Raw genomic sequence first — 17,875 nt, 5'->3', positions numbered from 1 at the left:
ACATTACACGAGCAACAGAGTGCTCGCTCCAGTGCCGCCGGCAAACCTGTTACGGTCCGTGCTGCCCCGCGAGATTGAGGAACTCTTGCCACAGATGACCTAAAAAGTACCCGTGTGCTGAATATTGGTCCCCTGCACATAGTGATGCGTCTAACGGTGGCACATACTTCATTACGTAGTCACACATTTCTTGTACGTTATAAAAACGTGGTGGTGCATGACCTGGGTACACACATGTCGCTGGGTACGAATTAAGATAAAGAGATGTAGCTCTTTGCTATACAGGTTGCGTCTCTCGCAGCCAAGATGTCCGTTTCAGCAGGCACGTGTTGGAGCTGCACCAGTTGCGAACCAGGATCAAGAACACGCCTGTGACCAATCTTTGAGTTAAGCATCTCGCAAACGAATACGGTCAATTCCATAGGGAGGATAGAATGAACAGCTTGTAATTCCTTCAGCTTTGGTCTCAACCCCATGAATGTACCTTTGGTGGAGTATATAGAATTGACAAAATATCGATAAAACATTACACACCCCTCTGGTCCGCACGAATTGTTCAAAACAGAATACATGGGAATCATTTCGCGTCTCCATTTGAATGTTCATTCACTTATAACTCGGGGTGTCCACAGTCATCAATCACAAATTCGGGGTGGCCCCCAGAATAAGCTGCGACTCTTCTCCCCTCGCTATTGCCGCGGGACGTCTAAGCAGGATAACGGGCATACACTGGACTTTAGAACTCCGGACGTCATTGGGCGCATCCTCAGGTGAATACTGGCAAACATATACGAAGGCATCAACAACAACCTGTTTGGCTTTTTGCCGTCTCACGCCAGACTCTTCAGAGCCAGGACGCCTATCCGATGGACAACTCCGGCCCCGAGAGCAGCTGCGTTTCACTAGCGCCGGCTTCAGGATTTGACCATGTCTCATTAGGGTTGGTTTGAAGAGGAACCGACAAGCGGTAAATCTGGATAAAAGTGAGTTTCCTTCTGCGCGGTAGGGCGATGACCAGGGAACTGTTGTTTTCTTTGCTGCCCGGAAAAGTACCTGCTCACAACTGCTTCCATCTGAAACCGTAGGACAACAGTCAGTATCGTCGATCGACATGACTCCTTCGTCCTGCTTCCTGTGTTTCAGACGAGAATGCCGAGCTCTTTTGGCACTTTTAGGTGTAGGGTAGCTTCTGTGCATCGCGTAAGCACAACCGGACACGTCCGGGAATGATAGAGAGACATCATTTCCCCCAAAGTCCGTCTGGGCGTCTAAGGAAGTGCTTGAAATCCTCCTTGGAGAAGCCATTCCCTCAGGACGATGCCGTCGTGACGGTAGTGGACCGAAACAACCAAAGCTACGCTTGTCCAGTTCTGTATCTATCTGCCCGGTAGGTCCTGCCGATCTAGATTGCCGACTCCTGATGTGTATCCGCCGACTTGCTTTGCATTCCGGAGCCGCCAGCTTTCCTTGGGCCTGCGACATACATGTCAAGTCCAAGATTTGGTATGCTGGCGTTTGCATCTTCGCGGAAGCTCGCTGTCACGCAGTGTTCGGTGGGACTGCTACACGTCACTTCAACTCCAACGATATTGTGCCATTTACGTTAATTCACCTGCCTGCAAAAACGGACATGACCAGCTTGTTACAACGATGCTGCACTGAGAGCAGGGAATGCAGCAGCAAATGCTGCTCATCTTACCGTTTCTCGCAGGCCCACCATGGTACCAGAAAGGCCAAGCTTGCGGAGGAGTTTACCCAGGCGGCTGCACTGAGATTCTGCGGCACGGCCGAGGCCGTCGACGATCAAGAGCTTGTCACTCATGTTTGCATGGAATTGGAGCCACGACAGCACTCTCAATCCTTTTAAGAAAAATTAGGAGGGGCCGGTGCCTCACAGAGAACAACTAGATAGCTGCGGCTACTCTAACCGCTAAATCGTTTTTGCCCGCATGAGGATTCCTTATCTTCGGATGATCAATGCCCGGGCTTTTCCCATACCCCGCCTTTCTCCGTAGGATCGACACTGGTAACAAATTAAGAAAATGATAGCGGGTGGAGACGCAGTGCAGATGCAAGTCCGACCACTGCAGGGTAGCAGACAGGCGTGTACACCTCAGCGAGCTGTGCGCGCCATCTCAGTTCTCAACCGGCTTTGAAATTCATACCTCTAGATGAATACGAACCTGTTGATGCATGAACAGTGACTGTTCTTTATTGGAGGCAGAGGTAAGCTCACTTCTTGTCAGATGTGGAAGTGCTGGCGGCCACGGGCAAACCAGGAAAAACAAATTGTGCTTCCAGAGGTGGACTGGAGTTGCAGTAGTCTTCTCCCAGCGTCTGCTTGGGCTTGGCATGCAGATTGTTGACTAAAGGCGGTGGTCCATTTTCCCAGTATCCGACGCGTGCTGCCAATTTACCGCGTCTATACCATTATGGGAAAAAATGTGGTAATTGGTACAACACTGTGTGTGCTACATAGTTCGACGCACACCCTGATCTGCTCACTGGATTCAAAGGGCTACTCTCGTCGTCGGGTGTTCGACCTGTGTGGTAATACGAGATTCTGTTGTGTCTAGCTTGCACCTTGTAGTTGAGAACACCCGGGATATCTACAACATTATTGTTCAATTTCGTTCCACCTTTGCTTAAAATCGCACATCTGTGCACCGGGTGCCGGCACCATAGCGTCACGTGCCGCCTCGCTTTTTTGTGGCTGTTTCTCGGAGACTGTGTTCTGGTATCCAATTACGCTTGCATTCAAGAAATACCTGCCGAAGACGAAAGTAACCTTAATATACACACACAAACCGGTAAATATAGACCCTTTGTTGGCATGCACAGAACCCCCGCCCATTAACCCTCAAGCTTGATTCATAAACTACACACACCTCGACTGCTTACGATGGTTTCCATCAAGCAAACCCACGCGCCACACCGGTTATGCAGACTTTACTGTACAGTTTTGGATGCCTCAAACTTCCAGCGACACACCAACAAAGCAGAAAATGTCGAAGCAAGCAGGATGCAAGGGTGTAGAATAGGAGGACGTGGTTTTTCTGACGATCCCCGTTGACTGAGCGCGTAGAAGGAACAGGACGCAGCGAGGCGATCCGGCTTTTTCTAGTGTGACACTGAAACGACGGAGCGGGTTACACACATATTCGTCTCAATTCAGCGCTCAGTCTCGTGGAAATATGGCACAGAGGAAAGTGATCTTCGTTCTTACCCCTTCTTTTTTGGGACACTTTTCATGACAGTAACGGTAGGCCACACTGACGTCGAGAGCGCCTCTGAGACGAAACGATACTTGCGCGAGGGACGTGACGCCTGCTCTTCGTTCGCCTACCCATCATTAAAACTTCCTGCGGTCAAGCAAAGCATAGTTCTCACAGGTAATAGACCTATGTGGAGAATGTTTCCCCTTTTCAGAGCTCGGTTCAGACTGGAGAAAATACGGAGTTTGCATGCATGTCGCCGCGTTCCAGCTGTAGGCAGCAGCTGTCTCCTGCAACCTAGTGACCTATCGCCGGTTGGGTCTTCTTGTTGGTTTCCACATCTTCCAGGGGTTTTGTACATTTTTCATCGTCCAACTGCTCCTGGTCGCTCCGCTGAAAACTTCGACGCAACAGATCCGCTGTCAGTTCCCTTCTCGGTGTCTTGACTTCTCCATATGCGGTCTCCAGTGCTCCCCCAGAAATCGTCTGTCCTGCGTTTCCTTTTCCTCGGCTGTTCTTTGTTTCTCCTTTTTTTCTCTCCCTGCCCACGGAACCGCGTGTCTGCGTTTTCTCTAAGCGATGCTGTGGCGAACTGTGACCGACACGAAGCCTGTAGTCTACGTTCTCCCGTCGCCGCGCGTTTCGTGTGTAGTCGACCGTTGCGCTCAAGGCCGCTGACATGGACCACGAGAACCCGGTTTCCGTCCAGCTTTTTATTTCTCTCACCGCAAAACTCTTTTGTGCGCTCGGATTCTGCCCCTAAATCTGCCTTTGTCTGCATGCAAGGCTCGTCCCTTCTTCTCCGGTTCCCTCCGCGTAACGCTTCGAATCGGGCGTTGCGTCCTGCGAAGCCGTTTGCGCTTTTCCATCGCACGTCGTGCGCTTTTTTTTCGACGCATACCTGCTGTTCTTCGGCCTTTCTTTCTCTGCGGAATTACTGTTCCACTGCGCGCAACTTCCACGTTTCAGACAGCCGTAGATTCTCCAGTTCCTCGGCGTCCGCCCCCTCAGGGAAACCCAGGAACTTCAGGGACACTAACGGGAGCTCTTTATCCCCGCGAGTGCAGCCGAGTTTCGCGGAGAAACCCTCGCTGAAAATGGCGACCGAAGAAAGGAACGGCACTGCATGCTGCGGCCCAGCTGTCGGAGAACACTGGGAAATGCCAACAAAGGAGGGAAAGCTCCTCACGGGATTGATGGTGAACAATTCCATGGCCGGTGGAAAAGTCGAATTCGTTCCCCAGGTACGGCAGCTCCCGACAGGAACACACACACACACATTTCACCTTAACGAACTTTGTAACGTTCATGAAGCCCACTAAGCACTGCATCTCACATATGTATATAAAATACATATATAATATGCATTTATTCGTGTGCACATCTTTTGTGCCTGTGTCTAAGTTGATGTGTTCGTAGGTATATACACGTGCGTGAATATATATGTATATATGTATATATGTATATATATATATCTATTTGTATTTAGTTGTATGCACATCTTTTGTGTCTAAGTTTGTGTGTGTAGGTTCGTTCCAGTGTGTGTACGATTTTGATATATTTGGACATATATTTATATTCCTGTATAAGGAATTCTTTACGTCATCGCTTCATTCAATATCTGAAGGTGGGAAAACGACGATCCTTCAGGAGGACAAGTGTTTCCACAGGAACATTTCTCTAGTCGACCAGAGGCGATCGTAAGGCGTTGCGGGAGTTATTGAAAAGATTTCAAAAATGGATGCATGCGTTTCCTAGACAGCAGTCTCTTTGGTGCGTGCTCCGTTTCTCGACACTTCCACAGCTGTTCCTTCCTCGTATTGCCTCAGACTCTTCCTCTTCCGGTAGCTACAGTCCTCAGCGTTTGTCTTTTCGCGTGTGCCGCTGGGCTGTGGCAACTGTTCGATTCCCCTTTTCCTGCCGGAATGCGGTTTCTCATTCCGAAAAAGAGATGATTATCAGGGAAGTTCGCATCTGACATATATAGGCGAGTGTCAACCTGGATGCACAGATGAACACACTATTCCTTTTTTTCAGTCTGGGCGTTCTTCCCTTTTACTTCGTGTTAAAGACTCCTTGACTCTCGGGGCCTGAAAGCCGCCGTCTTGTGTCTTTGTCGCCGCCACTGAGTGTGAGCTACCTAATTCTACCGTACCTGGATGGGAGTGCCCACCCTACTGTGCGGCGGTATATGGTTTTTTGTCCACAGCCTTGTACTTTTAAATCGTTCTAGCGACCCTGCAGGAATAGACACCGCGGTAACAGTTGCCCTTCGTCCTTACATGTTAATGATAGGCACCACTTGTACATCGCGTTCAAGTGGATTACTTACAGGTGACCTTTAATTTCGATCAACTGTTTGCCGGATCCAGGTTCGCTTGCGCTTTTCATGACCTCCCTGTTAAATGCAGGAACTACATTGGTATCGCGCGTGTGTTTGGAAGCCGGTCTCGGGGCGTCCCTTCACCTCTCATCCCTTCCCACATCCATCAGACTCTTTGCTGTTGAACCGTCTGCATTGCCGAGGCCTTCGCACTTTCTCCCGGCTGCCGTTCATGCTTCTGTCTGTTTCCTGCTCGATTGAAATCGAATTGTGTCAATGAAATCGTGACTCTACAGTTCAAGGCTCCGCATCTAAGTCACTCGGTGTCTCTCTGCAAGAACGCTGGACCGCAGACGCCTAAACACTGCTATATTGGTGGACGTCAGTCGTCCCACTCTGCGGAAACTTCCTTTTCTTCGTTCCAAGTTGCGAGGTATCTCTGTACAGATTGACCGGGGTCAAGCACCTGTCGGGTCGATACACCGGTCGAGTTTTTGTCGGCGCAAACGCTTTTCTTTTCTTCTTTCAGAAAGGCAACCGCGTCTGCTGGTACGGCTGCGGTCCAACTGTCTACGATGCCAGTCACATGGGTCACGCTCGAACGTACGTCACTTTCGACGTCATTCGCCGCATTATGAGTGACTACTTGAACTACGACGTCACCATGTGCATGAACATCACAGACATCGACGATAAAATAATCAAACGCTCCACTGAACAGGTACGGACATGTTCCTTTCTCTAGGCTTCCGTCTGCAGCGGCTGTGCAGCACTGCCTATGCACCTCTGAGAAAAGCGCGTCAAGCGCCACACCAGGCCTTTCTATGTGCAGTCGTGGGCCAGCGACCCACAGCAGGATGCAAAACATGCATCCAGGGAGATCCTCCCCACGGACAGTTCCCTGCGACGCAGACGTACTGTCCGGCATTAATCAGTCGATTGCCGCGGGTCCTTTGAGGTTCTGTCGCCTACAGGTGGAGGTGTTGTCAGTATAGTTTGAGGTATTGCCACGTATAGGCAAAGGTATTTTAGGCGTTGCCTGCACGCGCCTACATACAGCTCACAGATGCAAAGAGCGGTAGCCGAAGAAGAGTTGAGAAATCCCGAGCCGCCTGCCTCAGGTGCTTGTCTGAGTCTCGATGTATGCCGCTGTCTCGACAGACAGATTTTTTCGGTGCATGCAGTGGGGTATGGGTGCCGTGGAGAGTCGAGATTGAGGCGAGCCGGAGACTCCGGGATCGCAGAGCGAAGTTTGTCGCGCAGATTCCTTTCTGTTTCGGACTTTGGTCACGGAAAAGCTTCAGGATGTCTAGGTTTCTTTTGAAGTCCGATTCGTCCGGCACCGAGTCGCGGGCAAGACCCTGACTGTTTTGCTTGAAACGAATGGTTTTCCAGAGCTCTGCTTCACGTGTGTCGGAAGTTTCTCGCTGCCCCGGATGTTTGGCGACTCGCTTCAGGGCGTCGACTTCCTGACTCTTGCTCGCCACTGGGAAAAAGAATTCTTCAATGACATGACAGCTCTGAACGTTCGGTAAGGCACAACACACTTGACATTTGGGCCAGTTATTCGATGTCCACAGCAGAGGGGGTGTTGCAAAAAGCGTAGACGGACCCGTGCTGTGCAGTGGCGGGTGTGTGCGTGGAACGAGCGTGGAGCGTGGAATTGTCTGTCATTTTGAGCCTTTGCTTCGGCAGCGAGGATCTCCCCTGCGCTTCGCTCTACAGATAGCGGTCTGCTGTCGTGGACAGTACTTTTTGACGTCACTGTTTTCTTTGGATTGTGAAATGCGCCGCGGAAGGCGACACTCAAACATGAATGAGCGCAAAAAAGAACTTTCAGCTGACGTCTCTGCTTTGCGTCTTGTTGAGCTCTCTCTCAGAGGAACAGAGAGTCGTGCCATGCGACTTCCATCAGAATCGGCATAGTTAACCATCGCAAGAAGTGTACATCCAGGCATTCAAACCGGTTTTCAATACGCAGCTGAGAAATCTAGCTTCGGACGTTCCTTTCTCATTTGAAAGAAAACACCGCGGTCATACGGAAAGCGCCGAGTTTTTTCTGCACCGGAATGTGCCTCCCTACATCGCGCCGCAGTGTCTCTGCAGGTCCACGCGACCACTGAACCACACTGGATGAGTGTCGCGATGCTTTGTCCGAAAGTAACAAGCATGTTACGGCCGAGACTGGGTGAACCAATCCCATGTGGTGTCTCACAGTGGAAGAGGCAACCTGTGTCGCGTCTCCGCATCGGAACTCGTTTTGCGATGGAGACGCGGCCTGTTCTGCTTCTTTTCTTAGGTTGCCCACGGTCGTCACGCGCGTCAGCGAATACATTCCGGAGGTAGTGGCCTTGATTGAACGCATCGTGAAGAACGGCTACGGCTACGAAAGCCAAGGCTCTGTCTACTTTGACACTCAGACCTTCAGAAAGAACGAAAAACACGTTTACGGGAGGATGGAACCTACCTCCGTCTCGGACGAAGCTCGGTACGTCCAGCAGCTGTAACGACAGCGGAAGTCGCAGGCCCTGACAGAGTCAGTCTGCATGAGCCTCGATCCGAGAACGTGGTCAGAAAAAAGAGAGCACCTCGCCTCCCACCCAGGATGCAGCTTGCCTGTGGAACAGCCTGCCTAGGATGGTCGAGAAAACCGCCGACGTGTCACGCAAAAACTAGCTCTTTTCTCGGCTTTTAGATGAAACTCTCTCGACAAACCGGTGAACAGAGGAACTTGAAAGGAGGTAACTCTCGACATCCGTTTAATATATATATATATATATAAATGTATGTATGTAGGTATGTACGTATGTTTATGTGCGTGCACGTATGCATCAATGTGTGTATGTATGTATGTATATATATATATATATATATGCCTATATATGTGTATGTATGTGTAAGTGTGCATATATGCGTGCATATGTGTAAAATAACGTACTCGAGAAGGAGAACTCGTTTCCCTTCTGTCCTGTCAAACTCAGACTTTTCGTCTTGTCTTCTTCCACGTCTTTCGTTCAGAGTCCTCGAGGGCGAAGGCGAGCTCGGCCTTACTTCCTCGGAGAAGAGGCACCCGTGCGACTTTGCTCTCTGGAAGAAGGCGAAAGAGGGAGAGCCTTCCTGGGATTCCCCATGGGGCAAGGGCCGACCAGGTGAGGAGGTTAGCGTTGCTCCGGTGAAGCTCAAAGATGTCAAGCTTGACCACATTGGACAACGAATCTATGTGTAGATGATTTTATGATATAGATCATCTCAGTGCAGAAAGCTCTTCATGTAGGTCACAGGTCTCGATGTAGTTGAAGTGTTGTTAATCCAGACGAGACCCCTCAATGCAGAGAAGCTGGTGATGTAGGTGAGATATTTCAATGTTGAGCGTTTCGTCCTCGCTTTTGGAGAAAACCGAAGACGCAGGGAGAGATAACGAGAGGAGCGACAAACCCAGAAGCAGCTTCTTTGGACGTTAGATGTCAGTGCGTTGTGTCGAGCTTGTCGATTTTTTTTTCGTTCGAAGTCCGTTTTCCGGGATATTCAGCGAAGTTGATGTTGGCACGAGCAAGGGTGTTCTGAGGAATGTATTTCCACGATTTTAAGTCGCAAAAGACGCGTCGAGAGCCACACGATGCATGAAGTGCCTTTTTAAGTATAAATGTGTTCGGAAACCTTTTCACGATCCGAACCGTCTTCTGCGCTTAGCAAAGCATGCCCCGTTTCACCTTTTTAATCGCCTTCCGGATGACAGTTCATACGCGCAGTGCACTTTGAATTCTCGTCTCGAGTGTCTGCGTGTGTGTCAGGGGCCGTTGCTGTCTGTGACTCTTTTGTTCTCCCAGAAGGTCTCTGCACTTCGTGTTTCTGCTCTCTGCTTTTTCTGTGGATCTGTTTTTCTCTCCAGGCTGGCACATTGAGTGTTCTGCGATGGCTGACAGCATCTTGCCTTTCCCCCTCGACATCCATAGTGGAGGCATCGACCTTCGTTTTCCTCACCACGACAACGAACTTGCACAGTCCGAAGCGGCAAACGATCGCCCTCAATGGTAGTCAATCGAGAAGAAAGCGACAGTGAAGTCTACTCATGCACAAACATTTCTATCTTTCTTCTTCTCCTTCTGTCGACCTGTCTGTCGATCCTTTTACCAGTGCTCACCTGTCTATGTATGTTTATCTGTTTGTCTCTCTGTGGATGCATTTGTGCATATCCACGCTTGCCTATTTATTTGAGCATGCCTGCGTTTGCATCTCTCTCTGTGTCTGCTTTTCTCTCTGCCTATGCATATACATGTGCATGTGCCGATACCTGTGCACGGGGAGATACGAAATCTCTCTAGGAAGTCTCCATTTTTAGCGTGGATACATCTTTGTTCACGCTTCTATTCCCCTCAGCAGATGGTGGAACGTCGAAAAATGCATCTCGGCGCAGGGAGGTGGTTTCGAATATTTTGCTTTCTTTCAGGGTGAACTATTTTCTTCACTCTGGGCACCTCCATATCCACGGAGCGAAGATGTCCAAGTCTCTGAAGAACTTCATCACCATCAAGGAGTGTCTCTCGCGCTTCACAGCTCGGCAAATTCGCCTCCTCTGCTTGATGAATAGGTCAGAAATTTCAATATTCAGTTGACAAATTTATATTTGCAACACAAATTTAGTACACAAGTGTCTCTTCCCGTGTTTACCGTACGACAGTGCTGCGGAAGTCTCTCTTCTTCTAGACATCCCACGCAGGTCCTTGCGAGTGTCGGTGTACACCGTCCTGCGAGAGATGCATGTTTCGTTTCGGTGATTGCCACCATGCTCCAGAGGCGAATCGAATACTTTTCATTCCTTGAGAAGGATCGCCGAGTCAACTTGCACAGGGAGCTCTCTGGATTGCAGTTTCTTTGAACATCTTTTTCAACTGGGTGCTTTTTTCCACATTTCTACGCCACTGACGAGACACCGACGTTGTGTTTCCATCCTCAAAGACATGCTCAGGAGAAACAGAAACGCTTCAAAGTGTTTGCAGGACTTCGACAAACGTGACTGCTTTAGCCTGAACGGGCAGTTCTGGGTTTTTAGCGAATAGTGTAACTGTTCATTGCAATTCGGAGTCTGCGTTTTGGAAGGTTCTGTACCGCTCATTATTTCAGCTTTGCCGTCTGAGTCCCCAGCTGACTCTTTTAAGGCTGACTGAGGCGATATACGACGCGTTCCTTGTCCGGTTGAGAGTCTGCGTACTGGAAGTGCTCGATTCATTTTCTCTCGCAGCGTTCTTGCATGCGTCGGAATCAGACTTCTCATGTCGTCTCTTTCGTTGTTGACGAGTTTGAGAGCCGTCGAGTCGTTCTCAGCTGGTGGAGCTTTTTTCTTTGAATGAACTCGCCCCCCGGGAGTTTCTTTCCAGGTGGGACTCCTTCATGAACTACAGCCCAGACGGCGAGACGATGCAGCAAGCTGTCGACGTAGACAGAGCGTTCGACAATTTCTTTGCTCTAGTGAAGGCGAAACTGCGAGACGCCACGCCTGTCTCCGACTACGCCCAGAAATGGACGTCAGACGACTTTGCTCTCAACGAAACTCTTCGTGCGACGAAGGAACAGGCAAGTGCTTCAGCAGGCGTCTGTGCGAACAAGCAGCTTTTTCTGGCTCCAAAGATTCGAGAAAAAAGTCAACAGGGCCTCTGTGCAGGTTTGCGAACATGCTGCAGAACAAAGAAACCGACGAGGCGTCAGGGAAAGAACTGAAAATGAGACCGAAGAACGCGCGATGTGTGTGGACACGAGGGAGAATCCGTGCATGCAGCAGTGCGCGGATATACGGCTGCTTGTCCGTAGTCAAATGTGGACAGATGATTCTGTGCTTCCATACCCCGCGTGCTTGCGGATAGGTCGAATGTGTCGAGAAATACATGGGTGTGCATATGTAACCCAGTGGATGTGTGCATGCACGTACGGATGAACCTTTGGAGAGAACTGCGTGGAAATGCGGCCATCAGAAGGTAAAAACTATGAAGCTACGGATACTTGTCGGTAAAACGATGGAAATTTAAATGTTTGCAAGAGAATGCATAAACATAAAAATACGAGTAGGCATATTTATTCAACGAGGGCCGTTTTTGGGTACGTCGATGGACATTCGGATGTTTGTCAATACATCCATGAAAATAGGAATAATCGTCGATGAACACTTCAAAAGGCGGAGAAAATGTCGCGACGGGTGGGGGAGGCAGAGAGTCTTCAACATCAAATGTTGCTGGTGTCTCTGGAGCTGTCTCCAACTAGGGATTTCCCTCTTTCTCCCCTAAATGTGGATTTCCCTGTGTTTTGCCTCGGGACTCGGGGAGTCTTTTGCCGTCGGGCCGGACTCGCCCCGCTGCTCGGCTCTGCGACGATTGAATCTCGACGAAGCAAACGTCGCTGGCGTTTGAAGCTGGAATTGGTGCACGTGGTGCGTCTGATGAAAGAAGTACAGACCGGGGGGTTCGTCGAAATTTGGAAGTGGACGATGCGATCTGATGCGCGGAGTTTTTCGAGCTGTCCACCTTTTCTGCGTACACCGTCCTTCAGGTGCATAAGGCAATTTTGGACAACTTCAACACACCTGAGGCACTCGTAGCGCTCCAGCACCTCATGTCGGCAGCGAACAGCTATCTAAATCAAAAGACTGGCGAGGATGTAAAGGCGCCTCTCGTCAAGGAAGTGGCAAAGTACATCTTCCACATGCTGAAGGTAAAAAAAAACGCAACGAAACAGAGCTACTCTTGACCATTCCGTGCAAACGACAGATGCCGGGACACTGCATTTGTGATCACGGCTTTCTCTTGAAACACATGTAGATCGCTCTCTCTTTCTCTACTTGTCCTTACGGTGGACGTATATACATGCGTGTAGGCCTGTAGGTTTGTTTCTGTGTATGTCGGTAAGTAGGTACGTACGTATGTTTATGTGTATCTAAGTATGTATCTAGGTATGTAGGTATCTACCTATGAATCTAGGTATGTCTATGCATATACGTAAATATGTATATTTGTGTTCGCCTCGAGCTATCGAGATATGTGTGTGCTTTGGAAACGCGCTTCTGCAGCTATATCATGGTGAACCGTTCCTTTGAAAAGAAATTTTGTATCTGTCTTACCTGGTGTCGATGGGCCTAAGTTTCGTGTATGGATTCCACCCAAGAAGGAGACTAGGAAGGTGAAATAGATCATGCTTCGTTAAGTAGGGGAGTGTTTCCTCTGAGCGCTACGCGTTTTTGAAAGGGAGAGATACCTCGGCAATTGCCAAGCGTAGAGATAACTCGAAAGACTTTTCCGAATCCGACAAACATGCAGTAGACCGACAACGCGAGCAACGTCAGAGCCTTTTGTGTTGTACGCGACTGTGCGTTCTGCCCTTTGTTTTTTTCAGATTTTCGGAGTCGTGGAAGACGACGAAGACAACATGGCCTACGTCAAGTCTAAGGGCTCATCGGCGGCGGCTGAGGAAGTCGATGGCTTAGTCCAATGCCTTGGAGCCTTCCGAGAGATCGTGGGTTTTCGTTCTTCATCAGGAAAACAAATCACTTCCTTTCTATTTCCCCCTGCCCTGATATATATATGTATATATGCAGGTCTCTGTATCTATCTGTCCATCTGTTCCCCTCTATGTACGTGCTTATCTTCGTTTTTTATATCGGTTATCTATCTATCCATTTATCTATTTATTCTGATGCGCAAAACCAGGACAGTATTACGGCTCTTTGCTCGCTCAAAGAGACGCACTTGTAGCTCTTCCCCTCGTCAGGAAAGGTAGTTTCAAGATCCCTCGTCTTTTCAGGAAAGATAGACGGAAAATCGTTACTCTGACAGGTGCGAGAGACCAACGGTCGCGAGCGAGCGTTTCATCTGTGACGCGTAGGATCCGTGCACAGGGGTCCGAAGAATTCTGGCTAGTGAAGCTCCGGGAGAGCTCGTCTCGACGCTGCACGGCAGGGCTATCGATGTGCGAGAGACACTGCGTCTTCTCTGCTTTCCGCAATTGGTTTCAGGTGAGAACGAGTGCCTCGCATGGCATGCGCGTCGTGAACCAAGACCTGAAGCGAGTTGCGGCGTCTCCTGTGGGGAGCGAAGTGTCTCCGTCTGATGAAGAGGGCAAGGGCGATCTGCTGGCATCTCTGAGTGAGACAATGCGCTCGCTGCTGCAAGCGTGCGACGACGTCAGAGACAAGAAGCTTCCCGAGTTGGGGATTCTTTTGCAGGACCGACCAGATGGAACCTTTGTCTTCAAACGCGTCTCCAAGTAAACGCTGAACGCTAAAAAGTACAACTCCAAGAGTGCTAAACTCGAAAACATGCGCCTTCTTCGTTGTCGTCTCGTTGCGCCGAACCTACAAATGGCTGTGGAGCCCCTGCTGTATGGGCGGTTTTAGCTGGAAGGACGAGACAGCGGGCACCTGCGTTTGAGACACACCTGGGCAGCCGTGCGTCGTGTGATTTGGGAGACTTCGTGGAGAGAAGAAACTCCACGAGTTCGCCGGCGTTCCTTTGTTTTGGGGTCTAGACGAAACTCCTCACCTTTGCGTTGCTCCTTTGGGAGGTAGAAAAGGAGGCTCGTGAAAAAGGGCGTCCGCACATAGAGGAGCAGATGAGATTGCGGGGTCCCAGATTGCTCAGGAGTGTTTGATCCAATATCGCCAATCAGGCACTCGTTCGCGCACAACCGTTGTTACGAATTATGATAACTCTCTTTCACGAACACTGGAAGTTCAGTTTCGACCCTGTGCTGGAAAAACCGAGATACCGGTTCCTCTCGAGGCAAATAACTTGCCTCATGAATTGAGGTCCACGCTTTTTCCTCTCCCACGGTCGCGCGGTTTCCAACACTTCGAAAGAGGTGAATAGGCGCGAGAGAAGAAATATCGAATGGAACGAGGTTTCAGATGTGCCTTCTCTTCTATAGACCTGTGCTCGTCCGTGTCTCTCTCGGGTTTCTGCAGTTTTCCTCGCGTCTGTAGACCCGTCGTTTGCGCTGTGGTTCGCTCTCTACTTTCCCTTCTCTGCAGGGAAGAACTGCAACGAGCAAAGGAACTGAAGGAGGAGGAAGAACGGAAGCGACGCGTGCAGAGAGAGGAACAGCAGAGAGCAGCTGTAGGCTCCTTTTCTCCTCAGCCACTGTGCACCTTCCAGCCGGGTCCTTCGCCATTCGATGCCTGTGTTCACCACGGACAAATGGAACAGAATAGCAGCTTCTTTGCGTGATGATTCGGACTTAAATGTCGTCATTTGTGTCATCTTCTCTGCAGAGATGTGCAGCCATAGACACATAGTCCTATATCGCTCAAGATGTCGTTCTGGGGTGGGTCCCTGCAGACATCCTTGTACATCACTTATACCTCTGCATATCTTTCTGTGATTTACGTCGATGTCGATACAGGTATACCAGTGTCGCCCTATGCACGTATCTGTGTTTATGCATGCATTCTATTTACATTTTGTATTACAATGGGATGTGGCGAATGCGGATTAGTTGACGGAGTGACCGGTGCAAAGGTGCCAGTTACCGCATGCATGCGTATTTGAAACTTTGTCATAGTGCCATGTGCTTGGGTGTATTTGCTGTTTCTTGCGACTTTGTTTTCTCGGATGCCTAGGCGGAACTGCAAGCAAAGAAGGAACGAGAAAGGCAGGTGCCGGCAGCGGATTACTTCCGAGTTTTGCATGCAGAACTCTACGCGACCTTTGACGACCAAGGCGTCCCCCTCACCCTGAAGACTGGAGAGCCTGTCTCAAAGACGCAGAGACAGAAGATGCTCAAGGTGAGCAACTGCTGTTATTTTCGCGAGCTGCTTGTGAGTTGCTTGGGGGTTTTCGAGTGTCAGAGAGTGTTGGCTTCAGATGTCTCGCGCATTTTTTGCGAGTGTTTCAGGGTACTCCTCACTATGCAGTGAAGCAAAGAAGAGTGAAGAACGCCGTGAGAGACAGCGAAAAGGATACATGACGATAAGTGGAGAAGCCGAGACATTCCAGGAAAGGAACGTAACAGCTGGCATCTGCGTTACAGGGAAGCAGTATTCTCACTTTCACGTCGGATACGGCCCGAAATGTCTAACGACGTTTTCAAAGCACACTAACAGTTTTATATAAAAACCTCGTGACTGCTTCACGTTGAAGGCTCCGAGATGGGGGAGTTCTGGAATGCAGGCGAGGTCTAAGTGGAAACTTCACACTTTCGCAGGACGTCAGACACGCGAGGAACAGCGGCTGAAGACCTTCTGCAAAAACGTCTCAGCGGTTGATAGACGGATTGCTGTTCCGACAGCTACTAAGATCTTTGAATGGTTTTCTTTGTACGTGTGTGTGACTACCATTAATGCCACACGAACAGCCGATCTACGGACGTTTTTCGCTTTTTTGTCTTCAGCAAATGGAGAAACATCAAAGGGTCCACGAGCAGTGGCTCGCGTCTCAAGGACACACTTGAGTGGCGGCGAGAGGGGAAGCGGCTGCATGCACAGTTTGTCGAGTAAGAAGTCAGTGGAAATTTGCGGTCAGAAAGACTCAGATCTCTCACCAGCTCCCTTTTCGAAAGGATTGCATGTGCGACTTGAGAAGTACTGCAACGCGTCGTTTCTCTTTCAGGGACCCGCTGTCTGCGAGGCGAGGGTTGCTTTGCAGACCGGCGCCAGAGCATCCAGAGACTTTCACAAGTAGCCATGTGCTTGCACATTTATAGTGCTCCAATCGCATGCAAAGGAACACACATAGAAGTGGAGGAAAGGCCACTGAGCACCTCTTCCCCATGACACTGCGGGCGCGTGCAGGCGGACGTGGCGAGACAGTGGGAGAGCATGCAGCGACTTTCGCTGGGCGTTTAAAACGGAGAAGCAGCACAGACACCCGAGACGACAGCGAAGCAATGGAGGGTGGACAGCTTCTTTCACACTGGTCGACATGCCGCATCGGCGAGATGTTAAGGTTTCGCGTGCTTTGTGACGGCAAATTGCGTCAAATGTTTTCTGTTCGCGACGACACTGGACGACAGAGTATACAGAGAGCCAGCAGGCGGATTCGCAGTTTTTTCTGGAGGTTCGGAGACAGAAAGGCGAAGACAAACCAAGACACGGGGGAAACCCTGCCCACTGGCTTCTTTGTCGCTTTTGCCTCCTGGTGTCTGTGTCGTAAACAGTGCCCCGAAGAAAACCCAGTGCTCGACATACGATATAGGATTTGACTGTGAGAGAAAGATATTCAGTTTCATGTTTGGCTTGACACTGCGACCGAGACTGGTCAAGAAACTCGCCAAACAAAACGTGGCAGAAATCGGCTGTGCAACGCCGCGAAATGAAGCCAGCAGAAGGCCGGCTGCAGTAAAGTGCCTGGTAAACAGAAAGGGCACCTGAGGATTCAGTGCCCGAAAGTGTGTGCTTCCGCGTTCCACCGAACCCCGACGTTCAAACTTCACCCCGGATACGTATTAATGTAATCTTACTGCAGCGTCCACAGGAGACGATAATCTTATTTGCCACTACGCCCATGAACCTCGGAAGAGCTTTCACTGTATTCACGAATTGTATTTTGCCGCATGGAGTACCCTGGTCAGAAACAGTATGAAATGTGTGCAAAGAACTGACTTGTGTTCTTGGAAAGGCTGCTCTCGAGAGAGCTTACTCATCCTTAAAGGCGTACATTCCACGCTTACGCCGAAGACATGTTATGATCTCAAAAATGGCAGCTTAGGCCGCTGTCTACATAAAACAACGACTCAATGCCGTGAGAGGTGTCGCCACCACGAATCGAGCAAGCAGGTGATGTGACAAGGGTTCTCTCCGACAACCTGTAGCCACGAGAGTGTAAGCCACTATTTTTACGATCTCAAAAAGGTCTGATGAGTCAAGTGAATCTGAACGCGGTAGCTTCAGGTACCAGACAGGGCATTCCTGCCGGGGAAAAGTGACCTTTCCCAGATCGATTTCTCTCTGAGTCGCTACCGTTGTCTAGACTGAGCTTCTCTACTTTTGTGGGCCACGACTTCCCAATTTAGGTTCTTGTGCTGTACAAGTATGGGCATAAACAGGTATCAGTAAACTCCTTTGCGACTGAACTATATTCAGTTAGGCACGCAAGTTCACCGTCATTCGTAATAAGTGAGCTTTTCGGCTGCTGTTGTTATACAAACATCGCCATGGGTGGAGATACATTTTGGATCCTTTTACGGTCGGCGATCGGAACAAAAAATTTCTGTGTTCGTCTTCGCGTTTAAGATCAACGCCTATCTACTTCCTGTAAACTACGCGGACTTGCGACTTCGTTTTTCAGACGGTGAATCTCACTTCACCTGTGAATTTTATGGACTCTTAATGAGGGAGATATAGTGATATGACGTAGAACGT

General features: G+C 49.7%; 2 protein-coding genes across 2 annotated transcripts; one reads left to right on the top strand and one right to left on the bottom strand.

Moving 5' to 3' along the window:
* Positions 1 to 279: 279 nt before the first annotated feature.
* Positions 280 to 2,186, bottom strand: TGME49_299800 (hypothetical protein). The gene is made up of 2 exons (XM_002371674.2): positions 1,700 to 2,186; positions 280 to 1,473 (listed from the first exon to the last, which is right to left on the bottom strand). Exons 1-2 carry the CDS (start codon positions 1,820 to 1,822, stop codon positions 640 to 642), a joined length of 957 nt encoding a protein of 318 aa, XP_002371715.1. The 5' UTR covers positions 1,823 to 2,186; the 3' UTR covers positions 280 to 639.
* A 1,484-nt stretch (positions 2,187 to 3,670) lies between these two features.
* TGME49_299810 (cysteine-tRNA synthetase (CysRS)) lies at positions 3,671 to 16,978 on the top strand (the record flags this gene model as incomplete). Its single annotated transcript, XM_018782370.1, has 14 exons — positions 3,671 to 4,459; positions 6,068 to 6,259; positions 6,996 to 7,069; positions 7,838 to 8,026; positions 8,557 to 8,687; positions 9,428 to 9,569; positions 9,986 to 10,126; positions 10,914 to 11,109; positions 12,076 to 12,237; positions 12,916 to 13,035; positions 13,535 to 13,785; positions 14,549 to 14,633; positions 15,137 to 15,301; positions 15,907 to 16,978. The coding sequence occupies 14 exons, from the start codon at positions 3,671 to 3,673 to the stop codon at positions 15,964 to 15,966; spliced, it is 2,697 nt and encodes an 898-aa protein (XP_018635210.1). The 3' UTR covers positions 15,967 to 16,978.
* Positions 16,979 to 17,875: the final 897 nt, after the last annotated feature.

Source organism: Toxoplasma gondii, chromosome XII (genome assembly GCF_000006565.2).
Source record: "Toxoplasma gondii ME49 chromosome XII, whole genome shotgun sequence".
Lineage (NCBI taxonomy): Eukaryota > Apicomplexa > Conoidasida > Eucoccidiorida > Sarcocystidae > Toxoplasma > Toxoplasma gondii.
The sequence above is the reverse complement of the archived record's forward strand: the minus strand, read 5'-3'. Positions and strand labels throughout refer to the sequence as shown.